General features: G+C 40.9%; 1 protein-coding gene across 2 annotated transcripts in view; it reads left to right on the top strand.

Annotated features, from left to right (window-relative positions):
• Positions 1-1,970: 1,970 nt before the first annotated feature.
• LOC145459480 (integrin alpha-X-like) overlaps positions 1,971-18,321 on the top strand; it is a 48,503-nt gene continuing 32,152 nt past the window's right edge. The window contains exons 1-9 of one of the 2 annotated variants that reach the window (XM_080338131.1): positions 1,972-5,770; positions 8,575-8,621; positions 8,761-8,894; positions 9,924-10,038; positions 12,549-12,714; positions 13,110-13,167; positions 16,529-16,671; positions 16,869-16,977; positions 17,398-17,515. In XM_080338131.1, the coding sequence (XP_080194257.1) occupies positions 5,553-5,770; positions 8,575-8,621; positions 8,761-8,894; positions 9,924-10,038; positions 12,549-12,714; positions 13,110-13,167; positions 16,529-16,671; positions 16,869-16,977; positions 17,398-17,515 (1,108 nt within the window). In that variant the 5' untranslated portion in view covers positions 1,972-5,552. Of the gene's footprint in view, positions 5,771-8,574; positions 8,622-8,760; positions 8,895-9,923; positions 10,039-12,548; positions 12,715-13,109; positions 13,168-16,528; positions 16,672-16,868; positions 16,978-17,397; positions 17,516-18,321 lie in introns of both variants that reach the window. The other variant, XM_080338133.1, reaches the window with a different exon arrangement.

The raw sequence follows: 18,321 nt of genomic DNA on the forward strand, positions 1-18,321 counted from the left end.
TATGGCTCGCGAGCCATATATGGCTCTTTTGGGTATAAGATATGGCTCTTTGCCACATGTTTATTTTTGTACTGAATTGATTAATATTGCAGCGACCAGAATAATTATTCCCGTGGCAGTATAAACATGTATTTGAGAGGTAAACGTAAAGCGGTCTTCAGGTTCAGGGGCTCGAACTCTTTTCAAAATCCTCAAATTCAAGTTACTGTCGCTCCAGCGACCAATATCACTCGCGAGTCCGATGTAGCCTACCCCGCTACCCAACTCGAAATCTTGGATTGCGCGAAGCGTTGATTAATCAAAGAGAATAGCACCAATAGGACAACGCAGTTTTCAAACACACATTGTCTTTTTGATCTACTACGCGAAATGAACTGCCGTTACAAATGTTACAAACTCGAATTGCAAACAACGCCATAGCTATCCAAGTTCTCGATTGGCAAGTATAGCTCTACCGGCGATAAAATAGGCGTGTGGCGCAATGTTGCCGCAGAATATTTAGACAATTGAGAAGTCGATCAGTATTTAGATTTTCGGAATCAGTGCGACAGTTACATTGGATTAATATCAGTTATAATAAACTCTAAGCTATTTACGATGAATTGCGTTATCAATGGTGAGGTCTGGACCGTCTGTGCCTCACCTCTCGTTTCGCGCTTCATTTTCGAAAAATAAAATGCAAATTGTGTGAATTTGAGAGAAAAATGTTTAAAATATATTCAGCACCGTAACTGCCGCACCCAAACCCCCCAATTGGGGGGGGGGGGGGGGCTGAGCTCGAAGGGGGCCCAAAATTATTTCGTGAATTAGCTAAATCATAGAGTATTATTTTAAAATTTATGCAATTTTGTCGCGCTGCGCGCGAATTCAAGTAGCCATTTGTTTTTATTATTGGCTATTGGGCCATTACCGCGCCACGACCCATCAAGAAATACGATCAAGTTTTAGGCCATATAACATGCGACTCCAAGAAGTGTGCCAAGAACGATCGGCAGCGAGAAAACCTTGACCGAAAAGGTCTATGCCCTTATGCTGACCGAAGACTTCGTTATATATACAAAATACGTATAGGTTTAATTGTCCATAGGCGCCTAAATGACTGGCGCCGAATGTTCCTGTCTTTGCAATCTGAACCTCACAAGACAAATACCATCCCGCCGGGAAAAATTTTATGCCAGTGAAGAAATACCAATTTGAAATCGCGTGCGTCTCGTAGTTTAGAAGCCTACGTTTGGGCGATTCTATATTTTTTTGATATAGCAGACTGGAAGTCACGAAATAACATCATGTAACGAAGTCATATCAACGGGTCCGCCCGCCTGAATATGTTTAATTATTATTTACGGGCCCTCCCGTTTTCAAGGCACTTCACTCAGCTCTACCGGTAAATCTAATTACGTGAGTAGAGAGGACATTAAACTGATAGCATAATATATATGCAATCGCCGATCTGATTGACCGATTTTATCATAAATTATCGAAAATTTTCGCGCTTCGCGCTCTACTCACAATACAGTACAGATGATTTCGTGACAAACGCGAACAACGTGATGGGGGGGGGGGTCGTTTTATCACCCTATGGGAGCCCAATATCCACGTTTATTGGGGCCTGACGAGGTACTGTTTCGTTCCTGCCAACGGGTATATACGCCCGAAGATGTTTAATTATTATTGCGTGGTCCTACCTTTTCAAACACACCTCACTCAGCTCTACCGGCAAATCTGATGATGTGAGCAGAGAGAAAATAAAAATTGATAACAATATATATGCAATTCCCGATCATACTGACCGATTCAATCATGTATCGGCGGAGGAGGGTCTGGGAGGCGAAGCCCCCCAGAAGTCCGGCCTATAACCCTATGGGGGGCCCAAGACCAAAGTTTTTTTTTTTTTTGGGGGGGGGGGCTGACGAAGTGCTGTTACGGCCCTGAATATATTCATTCATGAACATCGATAGAAAATACCTTTCGCTAACAGCTTAGAGCAGTGCTCTTCAACCGGGGTTGTCGTACACCCTAGGGTGTACCAGAATTTGCAAAGGGCGTACCACTCGGATGGGGTGTATAGGGGTGTACCAGATCCGAATTACAATGAGCCGATGACTAGCTATCACAAAGGCAGGTTTATTGGTCAGTATACAGGTTGACGCACAGGTTAATGAGCAATATGGTACGATGTTAACTCAAGTGTAATACTGTACAGCGCTTGATTGTGATGTCATAAGCAAATATTTCTCCTATTCATTTAGCAGTCGGCAACAGACCAATGGTTCCGTTTGGTGTTGGAAAGTACGCAGTTAACAAACATGTGTCCAGCTAGTCATTTGACTTTTAATGATTTTTGAGGAAACCGCCGCGATAGCTCAGACTTCTTGAATCGGTACTTCCTACCCGACGTTAATAAATACCGCAATGCACAAAAATGAAGTGAAGTTGCCAGCCAGGGTCGAAACAGCTTCCATGTTGAAATCGAAACCCTTTCGTTTTAAAATGCCGATTTTATGTCCAATATTTCGCCAGACATTTGCAATTTAGTATTTTGTTATTTGTGATGCAAATTAGCGACAATAGACTGTGTATAGCGGCATACGGTCTGAGGTTACTGACGTCTCTTGCAGCTAATGTGCTACTATCGCATGTGTGTGGCGTGGGGCAGGCATGATACCCAGTAGGCTGGTGCGCCTGCTATCATCGCTGATCTGAATTACCGCTTCTGCAGCAGTAGCTTTACCTACTCTCTCCCCAATACTGTTACATTTAGGTTGATTATCGTTCGTAATGTCATGGTGTTTTTGGGCTGACACGAAATAAATTCCAATTTGCGTGGCGGGCGGCCTAACTCGCTGCGAATAGACTCTGTGACCAAATACTATTTTATTCAAATCCAAATTTTTGACGGCAATAACTCCGCTTCTACTGGTTGGAATTGAACCAAATTTGAATAACATCGTTTTTATAGACAACCTAATACTTTCATGGGGTGAACAGAATAATTTGAAATTTTTCGTTATTTATTTTTATATAATAAATAGAAACTTTCTTCTCCCGTAGCAATGTGGCTACTGGTTGGAATTGAACCAAATTTGGTGTGTAGGCTTAAGTTAGGTAGCCTAACAATTTTATCAAGTAGCCAGTACGAGTTGAGAAAAAAGTCATTTTTGAAGACCCTTAATGAACAGGGGTGTACGAGTTTTGAGCAAACGTTAAAAGGGTGTACCACGTCGAAAAAGGTTGAAGAGCACTGGCTTAGAGTGCGTGGGTAGGCCAATATAGATTGCTGCAGTGACCATGTTTGGCTCCACCTATAGGCCAGTGATCATGGGTTCTCGCATTTAAAAGGAACATAACGACAAACCTACGTTCTGGTAACTCAAGTGTCGCATGCTCAAGTGAAGCAACCAGCATGATTAGTACGAGTTTTTACAGAGAAAATGTGGTGCACACGACGAATCCTGTGTAGTGAGTTCGAATTAGTGCTACTATGACGTCAGCTGATTGACATGTATGGCTCTTTGAGAGGTAAAGTGGAAAAAAATAAGGCCATATGGCTCTTCGGACAAAAAATGTTCCCGACCACTGGTTTATATAATGCCTTATCATGTCCAATGGAAAACTGAAATAGATAGAACATCACCAGGATGTACGTTTCAAGTTATAAATTAGTTGGAACGATAACATAATACCGAAAATAGGCATATAGCGTATATATACGTAAATGTGTACGAATGTGATGAATCATGGTAGGAAATCGAAGTCATTATTGCAGCTCAGAACCAAGGGAAAGTAGAAGCCACGAATTGAAAACAAGGGACACCGTGGATTGCAGTTGCTTAGGGTAGTTAAACTACGCCAAAGGAAGGGGTACGACAAGCAGTTTGATATCGCACACGATTTAGCGATATTTGTGAAAAATGCGTAAGAAGATATACTTTGCTATATGTCTGGCCAGCCCCAGCGAGTTTCACCCAAACGATACTTACATCTCGCTAATGTTTATAATGGTATTGCAATGTCAGGCTGGTTAATGACGGCAATTCAGGGCATGTCAAATATGTTTAATATGCGTTGTCGTTGCTGCTGGAATCATGACCCTATCGAAAACGTAGATGAGAATGGAATCCAGTAACCTACATACGAGACTATGACATGAAATCTGAAAGGGTACAAGCTCCGAAACGGCAAAGAAACACGTGCTTAGAGCCTAAAATGTCACGCATGACGACGCAGGTGTAAGAAAACGATGTCAACTGTGTTTAATTCATATGCCAAGTTGCTGAAAAAAGTGTCATCATTACATCAGTGAGAGAGGCATTAATTTCTGCACAGGCAATACCTTGCGTGATTTACACGAACCCAGTGACTGCTCAACTGACTCTCCATCAGTTATATCGTACATTAGTTTCATGACATATATGGCGCACATTGTGAAGTCAGGAGAATGATTCATTGGATGTGTTTTCACGGCGGGACTTTTCAAACTTTTCGCCGGCAAAATTCTGCATGGAAGAATGCACTGGCCATAAATATATAAATAAAGTATTTCTTTATGTTATGGAGACAAGCATTGGCTAGATGTTGTAATTATTCTGATTGTGATTATATTACTATTTAGAATCTATACTTAATTACCCGAAAGAATTTGTCTCTTTTCTATAAATTGACATTCACAACCAACGACCAATAACAGCGAAGATGCAAAGTTTAATACAACGCCGTGTTCGACGATTAATCACACATACTAGCGATAGTAATTTTAATTGCTGACGAAATCTATGAGTCACCATCCAAGCGTCGATCATGTCGTTAGTTCCAACATACCGCCGTTCTCATAGGCTTCAGCAGCGGGGATGCAAGCTGCGTATCATGATACACGAATGGTGCATCCGGAATCGAGTCACGTATTCTGATCCTACAAAAATTTCATAAAGTGTAGCCCTGCGAACAAAGATTTTTTCATGAATTCAACCTATATGGTGACACGACGCAAAGAAGTGTGCTACGAAAAACAGTGGTCATTTTACTTATTTTTCGATTACCCTGGTTTGAGACCCGAATATCAGGAAGCTTACGTAGATGGTATCGATAATGACTCCTGATGCTATACATCGATAAATATACGAATACAACCGCGATAACTCGAATTGTGATGGAAGTTTATAGCAAACAGACGGTGCCAGGTCAACGCACGTGATATTGAAATCAGAATTGATCTATGTGTGTAAGAGCTTGCAGTATTTGTGTCTTATTTTATTGTATCACAGCTTAATCGTAATTGGATGTATCGTTAATTGGCGACTAACGACAAGACCGTATTTCCATGATGTGAGCAATGAATAATGACGTCCTAGTATTGGGCGAGATCATCGATATGAAATAACAGTATAAGTTCAAAATGAATTTCATTATTGTTAAGAACTTCAAAAATTGAATTCTTACCAGCATCTACGACTAAGTTAATTAGGACAGTCTAAAAATAGCCTAAAAATAATGCTGTGTAGATGCCCACGTATGTATAAAGATATAATATATCTTAGCATACTAACGTTTATTTTATGTCCCAGAGTTTATTACATCAAAGTATGCATGTCTTTCACGCTGCCATACAATGTGCGGTTACGATGTTAATAATATACCTGTCGGGCACAGCGGCTTTCAATGTAGAACGGAACAACGAAGCAGTCAAGTATGCAACGAAGCAAAGTCAATCTGGCGTAAGAAGTAGCCATTCGTCATTTTACGGATACAATATGAAGATCACAAATAGGACAGAGTAAGATTTTGATTTGGTACGACTTTTTGAAATTTCTTTAGACGACTCATATTTTTGGCTATGCAGTGTGGGATGTGTTCTTCTAGGTTACCGAAAAATACTTCAAATTTTGAAAATTTCTGTATTCGTATATGCCAGTGTTTCCCAAAACTTTTTTGCTCGACGGCCACTGTATCGAGCGCCCCTCTGACCCCCTCCTACTCCAGAAAAAGTTGTTTGGTTCAATTCATAGTCACTAGTGAACTACATTGGTAACCCGGTATACTTTATATACATTATGTAACAGTCACATTTTGTATAAATTGAAGTATAGACATAATCAGTAAAAACAATCGTACAAGGCAATTTCTCTTCCAAATCACCGTAGGCTACTTTGTTTTGGTGCGATTACACTTCATCGTGCTCGTTGTACAAATGCCCATGCATTTGAATATGTGTTCATAAATTGCGCTCAATAAATCTCACTGAATAATTAGTCCATTGTTTGTGTATAGTATTCATTGTGTTTGTTGACTACAATGGTCAATGGTCATTTACACCGGGCCAATATTCTTCATTTTTATTCCACATCCGTCGACTTGTAGCAAGACCCACTTCTAGGCTTTTTGTAAGACGCTTAAGCATATCGCATAGCGAGGAGGAGCCTAGATAAACCTCCAACACGTAAGTAGGAATTCTGCAGTCAACCTCGGTCGGACTCGAACCCGCAAACCATTGCAGGTGTTGCAACTGTGGTACCACTACGCCAGGGGTCACCAACACGGTGCCCGCGGGCCCCAGGTAGCCCGTGAGGACCAGATGAGTAGCCCGCGAGACCGTTCTAAAAATAAATCGAATAGCAGCGTTTACCAATATTCGTCAGATTATTACCAGTGATCTTTTTAATATATAGATTGATTGATTCAGCTATTCTTGCTTAAATCACACTAACATGTAACTTACAAATCACAATACATATATATAAACACTTAAAATGATATCTAATATCCTCAATCACAATTAGTAATATACCAACATGTAATAGAGTCACAAGATATCGAAGACGTGGGATACGGCGCACTGACTATGCAGTCGACATGGCGGAATGCCATCCACGGTCTTCTTGAAATGGCGGTGGGTTCCGTTGTGGTAGCTCGACGTCCAGGACAATGCCAAAGTAGTAAACAACATTACTATTCGGTAGCATATAGCCGTGAAGTAGCTTACTAGCGTATTTTCGATATCTGTATGCCCATTACGTACTGCATTATTGACACAACTTGTTTCTCTTACACTCAACGCAGTTTAGTACCATGTCTCTAACTGTCTGTAACCGTTGCTGCTGTCTGGTATAGTAAAATCTGTCATGTCTGGATGCTGAACAGTTGAAGATTGAAATTGTAACACTGCAAAATTACCTCCACTTTTAAGCCCACCAGACTGCAGCAAGCTTTAGGTAGTTGACACGGAAAAGTACAGTGTGTATGCGCAGCAGCTATAAAGGTTGCAAGCGCGTGTGGTTCAACTTCTCTTTGTGAATCAGCCTTTTCGGACATCGACTTCATCAAAATAAAACACAAAACACGCCTCACTAATGCACATCTGGAACACTCAATCTGAGCTGCAGTGTCAAGTTCCATACCAGTGAACAGCGTACTAACTTGATAGCATGCAATGCCAGACTTCCCACTGACTGATATAGAAACAGATAACATGATGTCCTGCCTAAACTGTAACATGATGGGTTGAAATGAGATGTTTTGATTCGAAAGACTTTCTTAGAAGTCTTACCGCAATGGGATTCCTGCCCAGTGCTATGAATATCGAAGCGGAAATTCGGTATAGTACGGGTAAACGACGGGAGTAAATGGTAGCCCGTCGCTTCAATCAGTACCCAAGAAGTAGCTCTTGGTTGCAAAAGGGTTGGTGACCCCTGCACTACGCTATCTCGCCACGTTCTCTATCCATGTTTTTATCGCCAATTAAAGGTGCGGGAACCCCTATCGAAATCGCAAACGCCCCCAAGGGGCGCTGTCGCCCACTTTGGGAACCACTGGATATTCGATTTCCACATAAGAAATGTGATGTTACGAAGTATTGACTCTAATTTGATTCCTCGCCCGCCCCATAATAAATATCGGGTTCATATAGCCTCAGCACTTGAAGTTGAATATTGTTAATATCAATCACGTTTCCTATACTATAGCGTTTAGCACAGGAACGGGCAACATACGGCCCGCAAAGAGTTTCTACCCTGAAAGTGAAATTCTAATCTGAAAGTATTGACAAATTTTATGCGTCACAGAATGAATCAAGTTTGCCGACCTGAGAAAGATGGTCATGAAACTACTTGCTCACTTCGGTTCTGCATCTGCGTACATTTTCGACCATGAACATTAACCAGACGAGGCTGCCTTCCAATACAACTGATGTTCACGTGCAGTCGTTACTAAGGGTCACTGCATATGACATGCAGCCAGAGTTCAAAGAACTCGTAGACAACTTTGACCGACCACAGATGTCTGTCAACAGCTATTGTTGATAAATTCATTAAGTACTGTTTTTGGTCTCTATGCTTTAAACCTAAAGTTGATATTTATTACGATTTATTACTTATCCTTGTATTGGTGAAAAAATATACGCGATTAATGTATATATTCTTTAATCCAACCCGCCAAATACTTCATTTTCCCATATCCGGCCCGCCGTCCGGAGAAGTTGCCCGCCCCTGGTTTAGCAGGTAATATAGATTAATAAGTAGTGTTCAGAATTACATTGTATAACGCAGAGACAAACGCAGTTTACCCTTTCATTGTCAATTTTAGACTCATATCGTCATCGCCGAAACGACTGAGTTCAGGACCTGGTCAAGGTGAGCCAAATACACAGTCTCTACATCGCGTAGGAGTTACGTCATTATTCTCACGGCATAATAAATAACAAAGAGAGCTACAATACGAAACAATGTATGGCCTGAAAAATTTATCACTGACCCGACTTCGCATTTACAGGAACCGAGGGAGGAATAGAAAAGTGCGAAATCAACATGCTGCAGCCGGATCCGTGCAGTGAAAGTTCCATTAGCGGACCGAATCTAAATGGTAGCTCCATATTGGCGATAGACAGCAAAAGGAACATGATCAGGGTGAGATTCTAGGCTCTCGTGTTGCGTATTTGGACTCGCGTATTCTGCGATGGTCAGTGGACTTATCATTTTAAAACACTTGGACAATGGACATCCATTGGTTGAGCACGTGGGTTGAAGTTATCAGGGTTAGGATTGAGTTAGGGTTATGTTTCGGGTTATGCTGTTAGGGTTGGGGCTTGGGTTTAGGTAAGGGTGAATTTCGTGGTAGGGGTTGTGATTAGGATGTTTCTTTTTATGGTTATAAAGTAATGGTTGTTAATCGGGTTCCGTAAGCAGTCTCAGGGGCTCCGGTGGATATCAAGAGACACGCGCCACTCATGCATACGATTTGTGGTGATACGCGAATCCTGTCCACCATATTGGTTGCTGGTAATTATAGGCCCCATTGAATAATAAAATTGTGATTTTTGTGGTGGTACGACGTGTGCAGTGACCTACGCAGGGGAGGTTGAGATCGGAAATCTAAATCACGTCCTTCTGGTATGCAGATTCAATCTCCAATGCTTATAAGTTCATTTGTAATTTGTAATTTGTAAATATCACGCTCATGCGTTTCGATCGAACGATACTACGGCACCTTTCAAGGGGAAGACGCGCATTTCTGAACGGCAGAGGTCACCGATTTGAGTGAAAATTATAATTTGATGGTAATTTTCTTCTAACACTCTGTTGATGCATAGTTCATTTTGTGCTCCAGTAATATACAGTAATGTATAAGATGTGCACATCTGTTTTGTGGCAGAAAGTTATTTAACCCAGCGAAAATTTGTGGTTATGCGAAGGCTTTTAGATCAGCGTAAGTGTTCCGCGGCTTGCTGAAGGTCAATAACATTGTTGAAAAGTCATGTGCTCAAATGTCGAGCAATCTCTGATATGTTTTAATTATTCAAATGAACTATTTCATATTCCAAAAATTTGATGGCATACTTTGATGGCTGCATATGATTTTACAGAATTAATCAAACTGTGAAAACTGATGACTCTCAAAATAGGTATAAAATCAGTAAACAGTGTTCTCTTTTGTAGGCATGCGCACCAGCAGCAGTTTTGCAATGCGGTGAAACGAGGCAATCCCCTGGATTCTGTTACGAGAGCGAGGATAACGGTGGTAAATGGACTTTTTTGAAGAAAACTAAACCGGGTACGTTTGTTGTTCTGTAGTATTCATGGTGTTTGTCGACTACTATCGTTGTTCACACCACGCCAATTTTCTTTATTCCGTAGCTACCGACTTGTACCACGGCCCACATCTCGGCTTTAGGCCAGAGGTCTCAAACACGCGGCCCTCGAGATCATTTTCTGCGGCCCGCGTCGGCATTTTGGATTTAGAAGAATTCGACAATGTTTAACTGTCCACAGATTTTTTCTTATTTGAGAACTTAAAATTCGCTCTAAATCAACTCCCAAAACCTGAAACTACTCATCAAACTTCACTATCACATCTCCATCAGAAGTTTCCTTGCAGTGGAAGATCAGCTATTACGTCACATTACCTGTTTATGATGGTGAAACATGACCCGTTGATGATTCGTGACTGAAAATTGTGATTGGGCTCGGGCGAAACCTTTTGTAGAAGTACTCGAACGTGAACTGAATGGGGGATAAAACGACTCGAGTTGAGTCGGGTCAAACGTTACAGTCAAAGAAGGACTTGTGACTCGGAAGTCCGTGACTTGGTACCCTTGGCACGCTGTTGCCCACTTGTTGTGTAGTTGGTTATATCCTGCGCCATCTTGGATCCATGTTATTATCGCCAATGAAAGGTGGCGAGTAAAGTAGTAGTATGCTTCACAGCTGCACAAATGGATTCTTCGGCGAATAAATATTTCCATTGCTATGGCACATTGATCATTATATTCAAATTGTTATTGAGCTGTTACAATATTGGAAGGTAAACCTAACGGTGATTTAATTTGACTTTGGCAAAGGAACATGATCAATAGCCTATAGTTGTCAGGAGTATATGCCAGAAATCCGGATTAGGCTGTGCTGTAGTAGTGTACTGCCCCAATGCTCTGGTATCAGATCCATCGTTGTAAATTCTAAAAAGTTTTACCTAATTGTGACACGAAAAATATCCGCTAGCTGCAAAATTATAACAAGACTGCTTTTACGATGTCACGATGCATGGTGTCTATAAGCAAGTATTTTATCAAACTATGCCTACTAAAACAACAATGTATTACAATATTTAGAAATTTAATTTTTCCCGTGCCGGGCAATAGTAACAATAGTAAATCACATTCGATGTGTGCAGACGCCCAGTCTGCAAGGTCTTGTCAAACAAGGCCTACTTGGAAATACTATGAATACCCCTATTATTGGTGCTGTGGTCCGCGACGCCATAAAAAACAAGAAAATTGGCCCGCGAGCACCTTGAGACCTGCTTTAGGCTCAAGGTCAGTGGTTTCCAACCTTTCTGTCTTCATTCCTCACTTCAGATTTATTCCGAGTCTTCATTGCCCACTACCTAAAACGCCCTGTGTCAGCCGAAAATATTCGGGTTCATTTCAATATGAACATGAACAATGAACATATATTATTCAAGTTGCGATATATAGATCACATCAAGTATAGAAGTGGTTCCCAACCTTTTTGTCTTCATTCCCCACTTCAGATTTATTCCGAGTCTTCATTCCCCACTACCCAAAGTTCCTACATACCCTTTAAAATAGGGTTACCATATTTTGAGATCCTCATAAGAAGACACCTTTTTATAAACTATGAAAGCTCCAAGAAAACTGGTGATTTTAAAAATATTTCGACCGATAGTATTGTGTTGACTAAAAAAGGGTCATCACTTTGACTCCCGATTTTTTACGAAACTCTGATGTTCGCCGCGTCGGAGTCCCATTTTTCGTGGCATTTAAATCGTTTTCAGACAGAAAGAGGACGAATTCCCCCAAAAAAGAGGACACCTAGGCGTCCTCCGAGGATACTTTCAATTTATAATTTTCGATACATATATTCCAGAGCAGTTAACTGGTAACGGTAATCGCGAATGTATCTCCGTAAATATGTAGACTATTTTGTATGTGATGTTTAACAAATGAGTCTATTCCCCACCAGAAACCATTGAATTCTCCACCAGTGGTGAATTCCCCACCGGTTGGGAGCCATTGCTCTGGGAGATGAATGGACTTTTTTGAGGAAAACTAAACCGGGTATGATATGGAGTGGATATTTTCCAAGGGCGTTGCGCGTAACGCTGTTTGCCAGTGATGTGCGATCACTACTCGACCTACACTCCATACAATTATTACCTCGCGTATATTAATTATCACCTTTCCACGTTATTTTGTTTTGATTCTGCGTTGCCATCCAGTGTTAGTTGATTTCCAACTGCGCAGGCCACGTAAGTTAGATTCTTGTTTTGTGTCGATATCGCGTGCAGGTGCAGACGCATATCATTCTGTCGCTGAAACGCTTCAAATTAGGAATTAAACAAGTTGTCTCAACCGCTGATCGCGAACTCTATTCATACTGCCGAGCCCTTACCATTCGAAGTAGTAGTACGAGCCGAGCATGCCCTGTAGCTTACTGTATTTGCTCTATAGAAGATTATTATTTGATAGCATGGGAGTACGAATAATTATATTATATACATGGGTGCTTTCGCTTTTAACTATTTGTTTGATATGTGTTACATAGAATGCCCAAAGCGTACGCAGAAAATGGACATCATATTTTTGTTGGACGGATCAGGGTCAGTCAGTACTCATTTCAGGAAGATCAAGAGTTGGACGCAAAACATGGCGGCAAAATTTGACGTCGAGAACGGAATTAACCAAATTGGGGTTGTGCAATTCTCCAACATGTAAAGTATTGTCGTTGATTTATCATATTATTAGCACGAAAATAGTGTCGTTCCGCAATACACTTTACATTGGTAAGGGCGAGCAATACCTACCAAACCCAAACCAGACGTAACGCAATATAGTCACGAAAATATTGATCCTTGCACATTGTGCAAAGCTTTAAATGTTTTTGAGGTAATTTGATGAATTTCGTATTCAGATAAAAGTCAGCGCACCCCTCCAAAATGACCGATTTACCCTGTCGGGATAATTACCCGCGAAGCTATGGAATATGGGTGGTTAATACTTGCCACTTTAGAACCCCTGGTGGTTTGACAAACAATGATAACATAACAGAATTTAATTACCGACTACCATTAGTCAAATACCTAACAATTATCTGACCTTTTAACAGGGATAAGCGTATAACCGAAATCGCACTTGGATCAATCGAATTCAATGCAGAACTTCGGGTAAGTTGCTATATTAGTAATCACAATAACCACGTCAATACTATATGACCATATACACTTCATCATCGGCATATTGCCATGGTGAAATATCTTACTATCTGTACCTACATACTGTCGTTTTTCTTCCTGATTCTTTATAGCTATACAGGAGACATTTTGTGACCCCTTACTTCACAACATGAAGTCAGATAGACTTTCGAAATATGCATTACTCAAATTCATGAACATTTTACAATATAAACAGCATTTTCTCGTAAAATAAAAGATCTGTACATGAATCAATAACAAGCCTGTACAGTCAGAATCCCTCGTGTGCCGCGATATTTTTTTTGTAATTTAGGAGAAAAGCTTCATAATTCTTTAAAATGTGACGTGCATGCTAGCATATGCGACTTGAAAGTGCTCTAACCGCTTCATAGCTGATAAATAAGCACATGTGACCATTGCAATGGAGCCAATCATGGCATCGGCGATGAGTTGGGTAATAATTGTGTCATACTTGTGCTGCTATGTGTAGCAGAGAGTCTATAATTCTTTTCCCGCGCGTAATGAATCAACTGATGAACAAAAAATTACTCCGCTGCCTACTGACCTCAACTTTCAATGCAATATTACCTCGTAGGATTTGTTGTTCACAACTTTAGAGAGGTTGGAAGGGTTACATAGTATTACCGAGAATACTATTACCGAGATGGACACGACCGAGAATGCTATTAAGGAGAATGGACAATACCGAGAACGGGCATTACCGAGAATACACATTATCGAGAACGGACATTACCGAGATCGGACAATACCGATGATGGACAATACCGAGAATGTACATTACCGAGAACGGACAATACCAAGATCGACACGACCGAGAATGCTATTACCATATCTTCGTAACATATTAGATGGGCCTAACACTTAATGGCTATGGTACCGAACACAGTGGACTTAAAGACGACCAAAGTAACCAACCATAGACCATAAAGATATTATACGTACATTCGGTGATAGGTGTAATGCAGTAGCAACCAAAATTTACACCCTTCGCTACCAATACTGTGAAAAGAAAAAAATGTCTGGCACGCTGCATACTTCAGACTGCATGTCCTACCCGCTGCCGTGACTGCTCGTACCCAAAGGTGTCAAGGTTTTGTACCATTATGCATTTATAAGTGAGTTAAATACTCAAGTGAATGATTAAGCTGTAAATTAAAAAAGGCCTAACCAAAACGTGCACTTGGCACTACCTCCAACGCTATAGTGAGTTGACACAAAAGTCTTTGTTAGCCCGAACAACAGTCATGCGTGACGATATGAGCTATAATCATGCAGGTTTCGTGCTATATATTCTCGCCTCTCTCTGCCTACTCGGTACTTGTAGGGCTTGCAGAAATAAGGGACTGAGGAATTTCGGAGGTACAGTATCCCCAATAAAATCTTGTTTGCACTTTGGAAAAAAATCATTCGTTCAGTTTATTTGAAGTTTGTTATTTATATGGCATGACTGACATATAAATACAACGAAACGAACGAAGTGAAAGTCACTCTAATTGATTTTACATGAAAGATTCAGGTGGAAAATATGTAATAGTGATCGCCACAGATTTAACGTCACGTAGGTGTATTGAAACCTAAAAGTCGCAAGCTTCCAGAGCTCCGAAAGTTTGTGAGTTCAGTTTCAATAGATAGGGCGTTATGCTAAATCTGTCTTGATCGACAAAATATATCTATTTACTTAAGATTATATATGTCACCTTCGGCGTATATATTGTAGGCATGGTGCCAGTCAATGTCTCCGCCCAGATTCGTTTCAAATTTTCGCTCAGTGTAACTTATTTCTTCTTTCTTGTACAAGGTCCTTGGCCCGATGAAGTTTGAATTCATCCACTCGCGTCTCTTAGCTGACCAGCACTAGGGTTACCAAATTCTGAAGACAAGAAGTTGATTCATTCAATAAGATAGATATAGAATCAACTGAATTGATACGCCAGCGTTGATGCCGAAAATCGTTAAAAGGCAACTAGCGAATTGGATAAGATGAAGATCGGTTCAACTCAGAGTTGGGTGAATAGGAAAGCATATGACAACTGCATAATTAGCTGATGACTAGCTTACATGCTAATTTAGGTCAACTCGGAATAATAAACAAAAGTGGATTCTCGCTTATTTAAATGTGTAATTTAATCTCTACCAAAGAAACTTCTCCACGCTATGAAAGACAAACAAATTAGTCTGCTCGATACAAATTTCCGTGGCTTCCAATCTCAATCTCATCATGATAAACTGAATGATCTTCTTGTTGGCCTGAATTTACCTGCCTTGGCGGCAATCTTGGAAATAGATTTATCAAATGAACCCACACGCAAACGAAACCGGTGGCATAACAGACTAGATACCAAGAACTGCTCAGAAAATGAACGAGACAGATTTCGAGAATTCAGGAATCGCATTGCCTACATCATTTCCAAGGCAAAATCAAAATCTAATGGGAGATTTTTCAACTAACACAAAAAGACGATCGGTAATAGCATTCTCGGTATTGTCCATTCTCGGAGTTGCCCATTCTCAGTAATGGTCATTCTCGGTAATAGACATTACCGGTAATGTCCATTCTCGGCAATAGTATTCTCGGTATTGTCCATTCTCGGTTTGACGTTCTCGGCATTCTCCATTCTCGGCAATGGTCATCTTCTGTATTAGTATTCTCGGTAACAGGCATTCTCGGTATTCATATTCTCGGTATTGTCCTTCTCGGTAATAGCATTCTCGGTATTGACTGGTCACGATTGAGAAGCACTGAAGCAAATGACTTTTCCACATAAACGATATGTTTTTGCTGTCTCCTTTTTGTTTTGACTGAGATTACACGAGAGAAACTGCTTGGAATGGACGACGAAATATGGGCATGTTTTTTTAACAATACGACCTCGTTTGCTACTTTTTGTAAGTTTTCGGAGATTGTTTTATAATTTTTCTTATGTGCCACAAGCTAAAAAAGTTTGAGAACTACTGGTTAAAAGTCTAAACAGTCATCTAGAATACCTGCTATAGAAAAATGGCAAGGTCCAGTGCCATACCGCAGTTTTGAGTCCGTAAACAAGTCGAACATAATGTCCATTCGAACTCGGCATGCCAAATTACATATGCCGACCCTCATAAGAATCACATTTCCGTCACGAGTTGTGGTTTGGCTATGACAAATACGATTAAGTCTGCGTGCTTCGAAAATCAAGCAGTTTCCGGACGAATAAATATGATTCCCGTCACCAGAATTCTTCTATCTGATTAGAGGAACTTTACCTCAGTCTGCCCGTTGACAATAATTACAAATTGGTCGCCGCCAATCATCCAATGCCAATTATATTTTCAGAAAAAGATCGGCAGAATAAAACATGTTTCGGGAGGGACTGCCACAGCGGCAGCACTCGGTAAAACCACGAGGGACTTCGAGTCCGGCCCTCGCTGGAAAGATCCTGATACAAAGAAAGTGATGGTAATTTTGACCGACGGAAAGTGAGTTTAAGCAGTTGAGCACCTATAGCGATTGAAGAAAGGGCGGGAGATAAAGCAGGAAAAAAGCCCAAAATTCGATGTTTAACGACACCTTGGTGGTAGCATTGTAGTGTTGTAGTCTAATAAGAGGACGACTGATTTACTTTTGATCTAGCGACATACCACGAATTTACTCAACTGATGCATTCACATCACAGAGCACAAGATGGCGAACCCAAACTCGTTCGAGCAGCAAAAAGAGTGCGATCAAAAGGAATCATCCCGTTTGCCGTCGGCGTAGGAGAATTTGATAAAGACGAGCTCCGGGTAAATTCTGCTGGCATATAAAAGTCGCCAGTTCGCGGCGTTCCATTCAGTTTTAAGGGAATTCATCAAAATTGAAACGAACGACGGAGACAGGAGAGCCGTTCGACGCATTGGTGATATGAACTAGATTGTATGAACGAGCAAAGTGAATTTACATGTTTTAGGATTTCTGGACACTATAATCGACCACAGACAGCTTTTCACGTTCGTATAATTTTGCAGTAGAATCGCGACTTAAATAGAAGCAACATTTTTGATGACAGAGCTAGTATAAGCTGTATCGTAATTATAATCAGAGCATCACCTGCGTTGACAACTGAATAATCGGACTGTTATCTACATTGATTGAGATTTATGAAAATTCCAAACAGAGGGACAGCCGAAACGTCCGAAACGAACAAATAACCATTCTGCTTTCAGACGATTGCGACTGGCAATAAAACCTCGGATGAACGGGTATTGAGCGTAGAAAATTTCGACGGATTGGATGGCATAGTGACAAAGCTGTCTGATCTCATTTTCAAAAGTACTTTGGAAGGTGAGGTATTCTTCATAACATGTAACATTTTCGGTATAGCTGTCGATGAGAACGCCCGGTATCTGCAGAGTGTTTGGTGAGAAGCGGGTTTACAATGACGCGACGCATGCACGACAGGGCGAACATTTTACTCGTGCTATGACTTGACCCAAGTCATCGTCAAACCATAGTGTCCTGTATGGTGTCGACACAAGCAAATCTCACGCCTCAGTGAAATTGTATCACGTCACAATTTCCATTTGGCTACAGGCAATTTGACGGTCATTTTTGACCGGCTTGCCGAGCATTAAATTTGGTAAAACGGGTATCAATCGAAAGCTGACTCTGCACTGATTACTAAAATATAAATTTTATTCCGCTCGTGGCCCTGGAACTCCCACAATCAGCCTTGAATTTTTCATTGTTATGGAGATTGGCAGTGGGACGCAACAATCCGGTATGGTTATTTTTCTCTTGAGCTACGCTCTCGTTTCGCCAGACAGCATTGTTGCGTCCCAATGCCAATCTCCATAACAATGAAAAATTCGAGGCTGATTGTGGGAGTTCCAGGGCCACGAGCGGAATAAAATTTATATTTTCGTAATCAGTGCGGAGTCAGCTTTCGATTGATACCCGTTTTACCAAATTTATTGCTCGGCAAGTCGGTCAAAAAGGACCGTCAAATTGCCTGTAGCCACATGGAAATTATGACGTGATACAATTTCACTGAGGCGTGAGATTTGCTTGTGTCGACACCATATAGGACACTATGGTCAAACCTGACCATTCTCTAAATAGATTCTTGGATAACAATACTTTCATTTAAA

Source organism: Botryllus schlosseri, chromosome 16, assembly GCF_051294905.1.
Source record: "Botryllus schlosseri isolate E-star chromosome 16, Bs_hap1, whole genome shotgun sequence".
Classification (NCBI taxonomy): domain Eukaryota; kingdom Metazoa; phylum Chordata; class Ascidiacea; order Stolidobranchia; family Styelidae; genus Botryllus; species Botryllus schlosseri.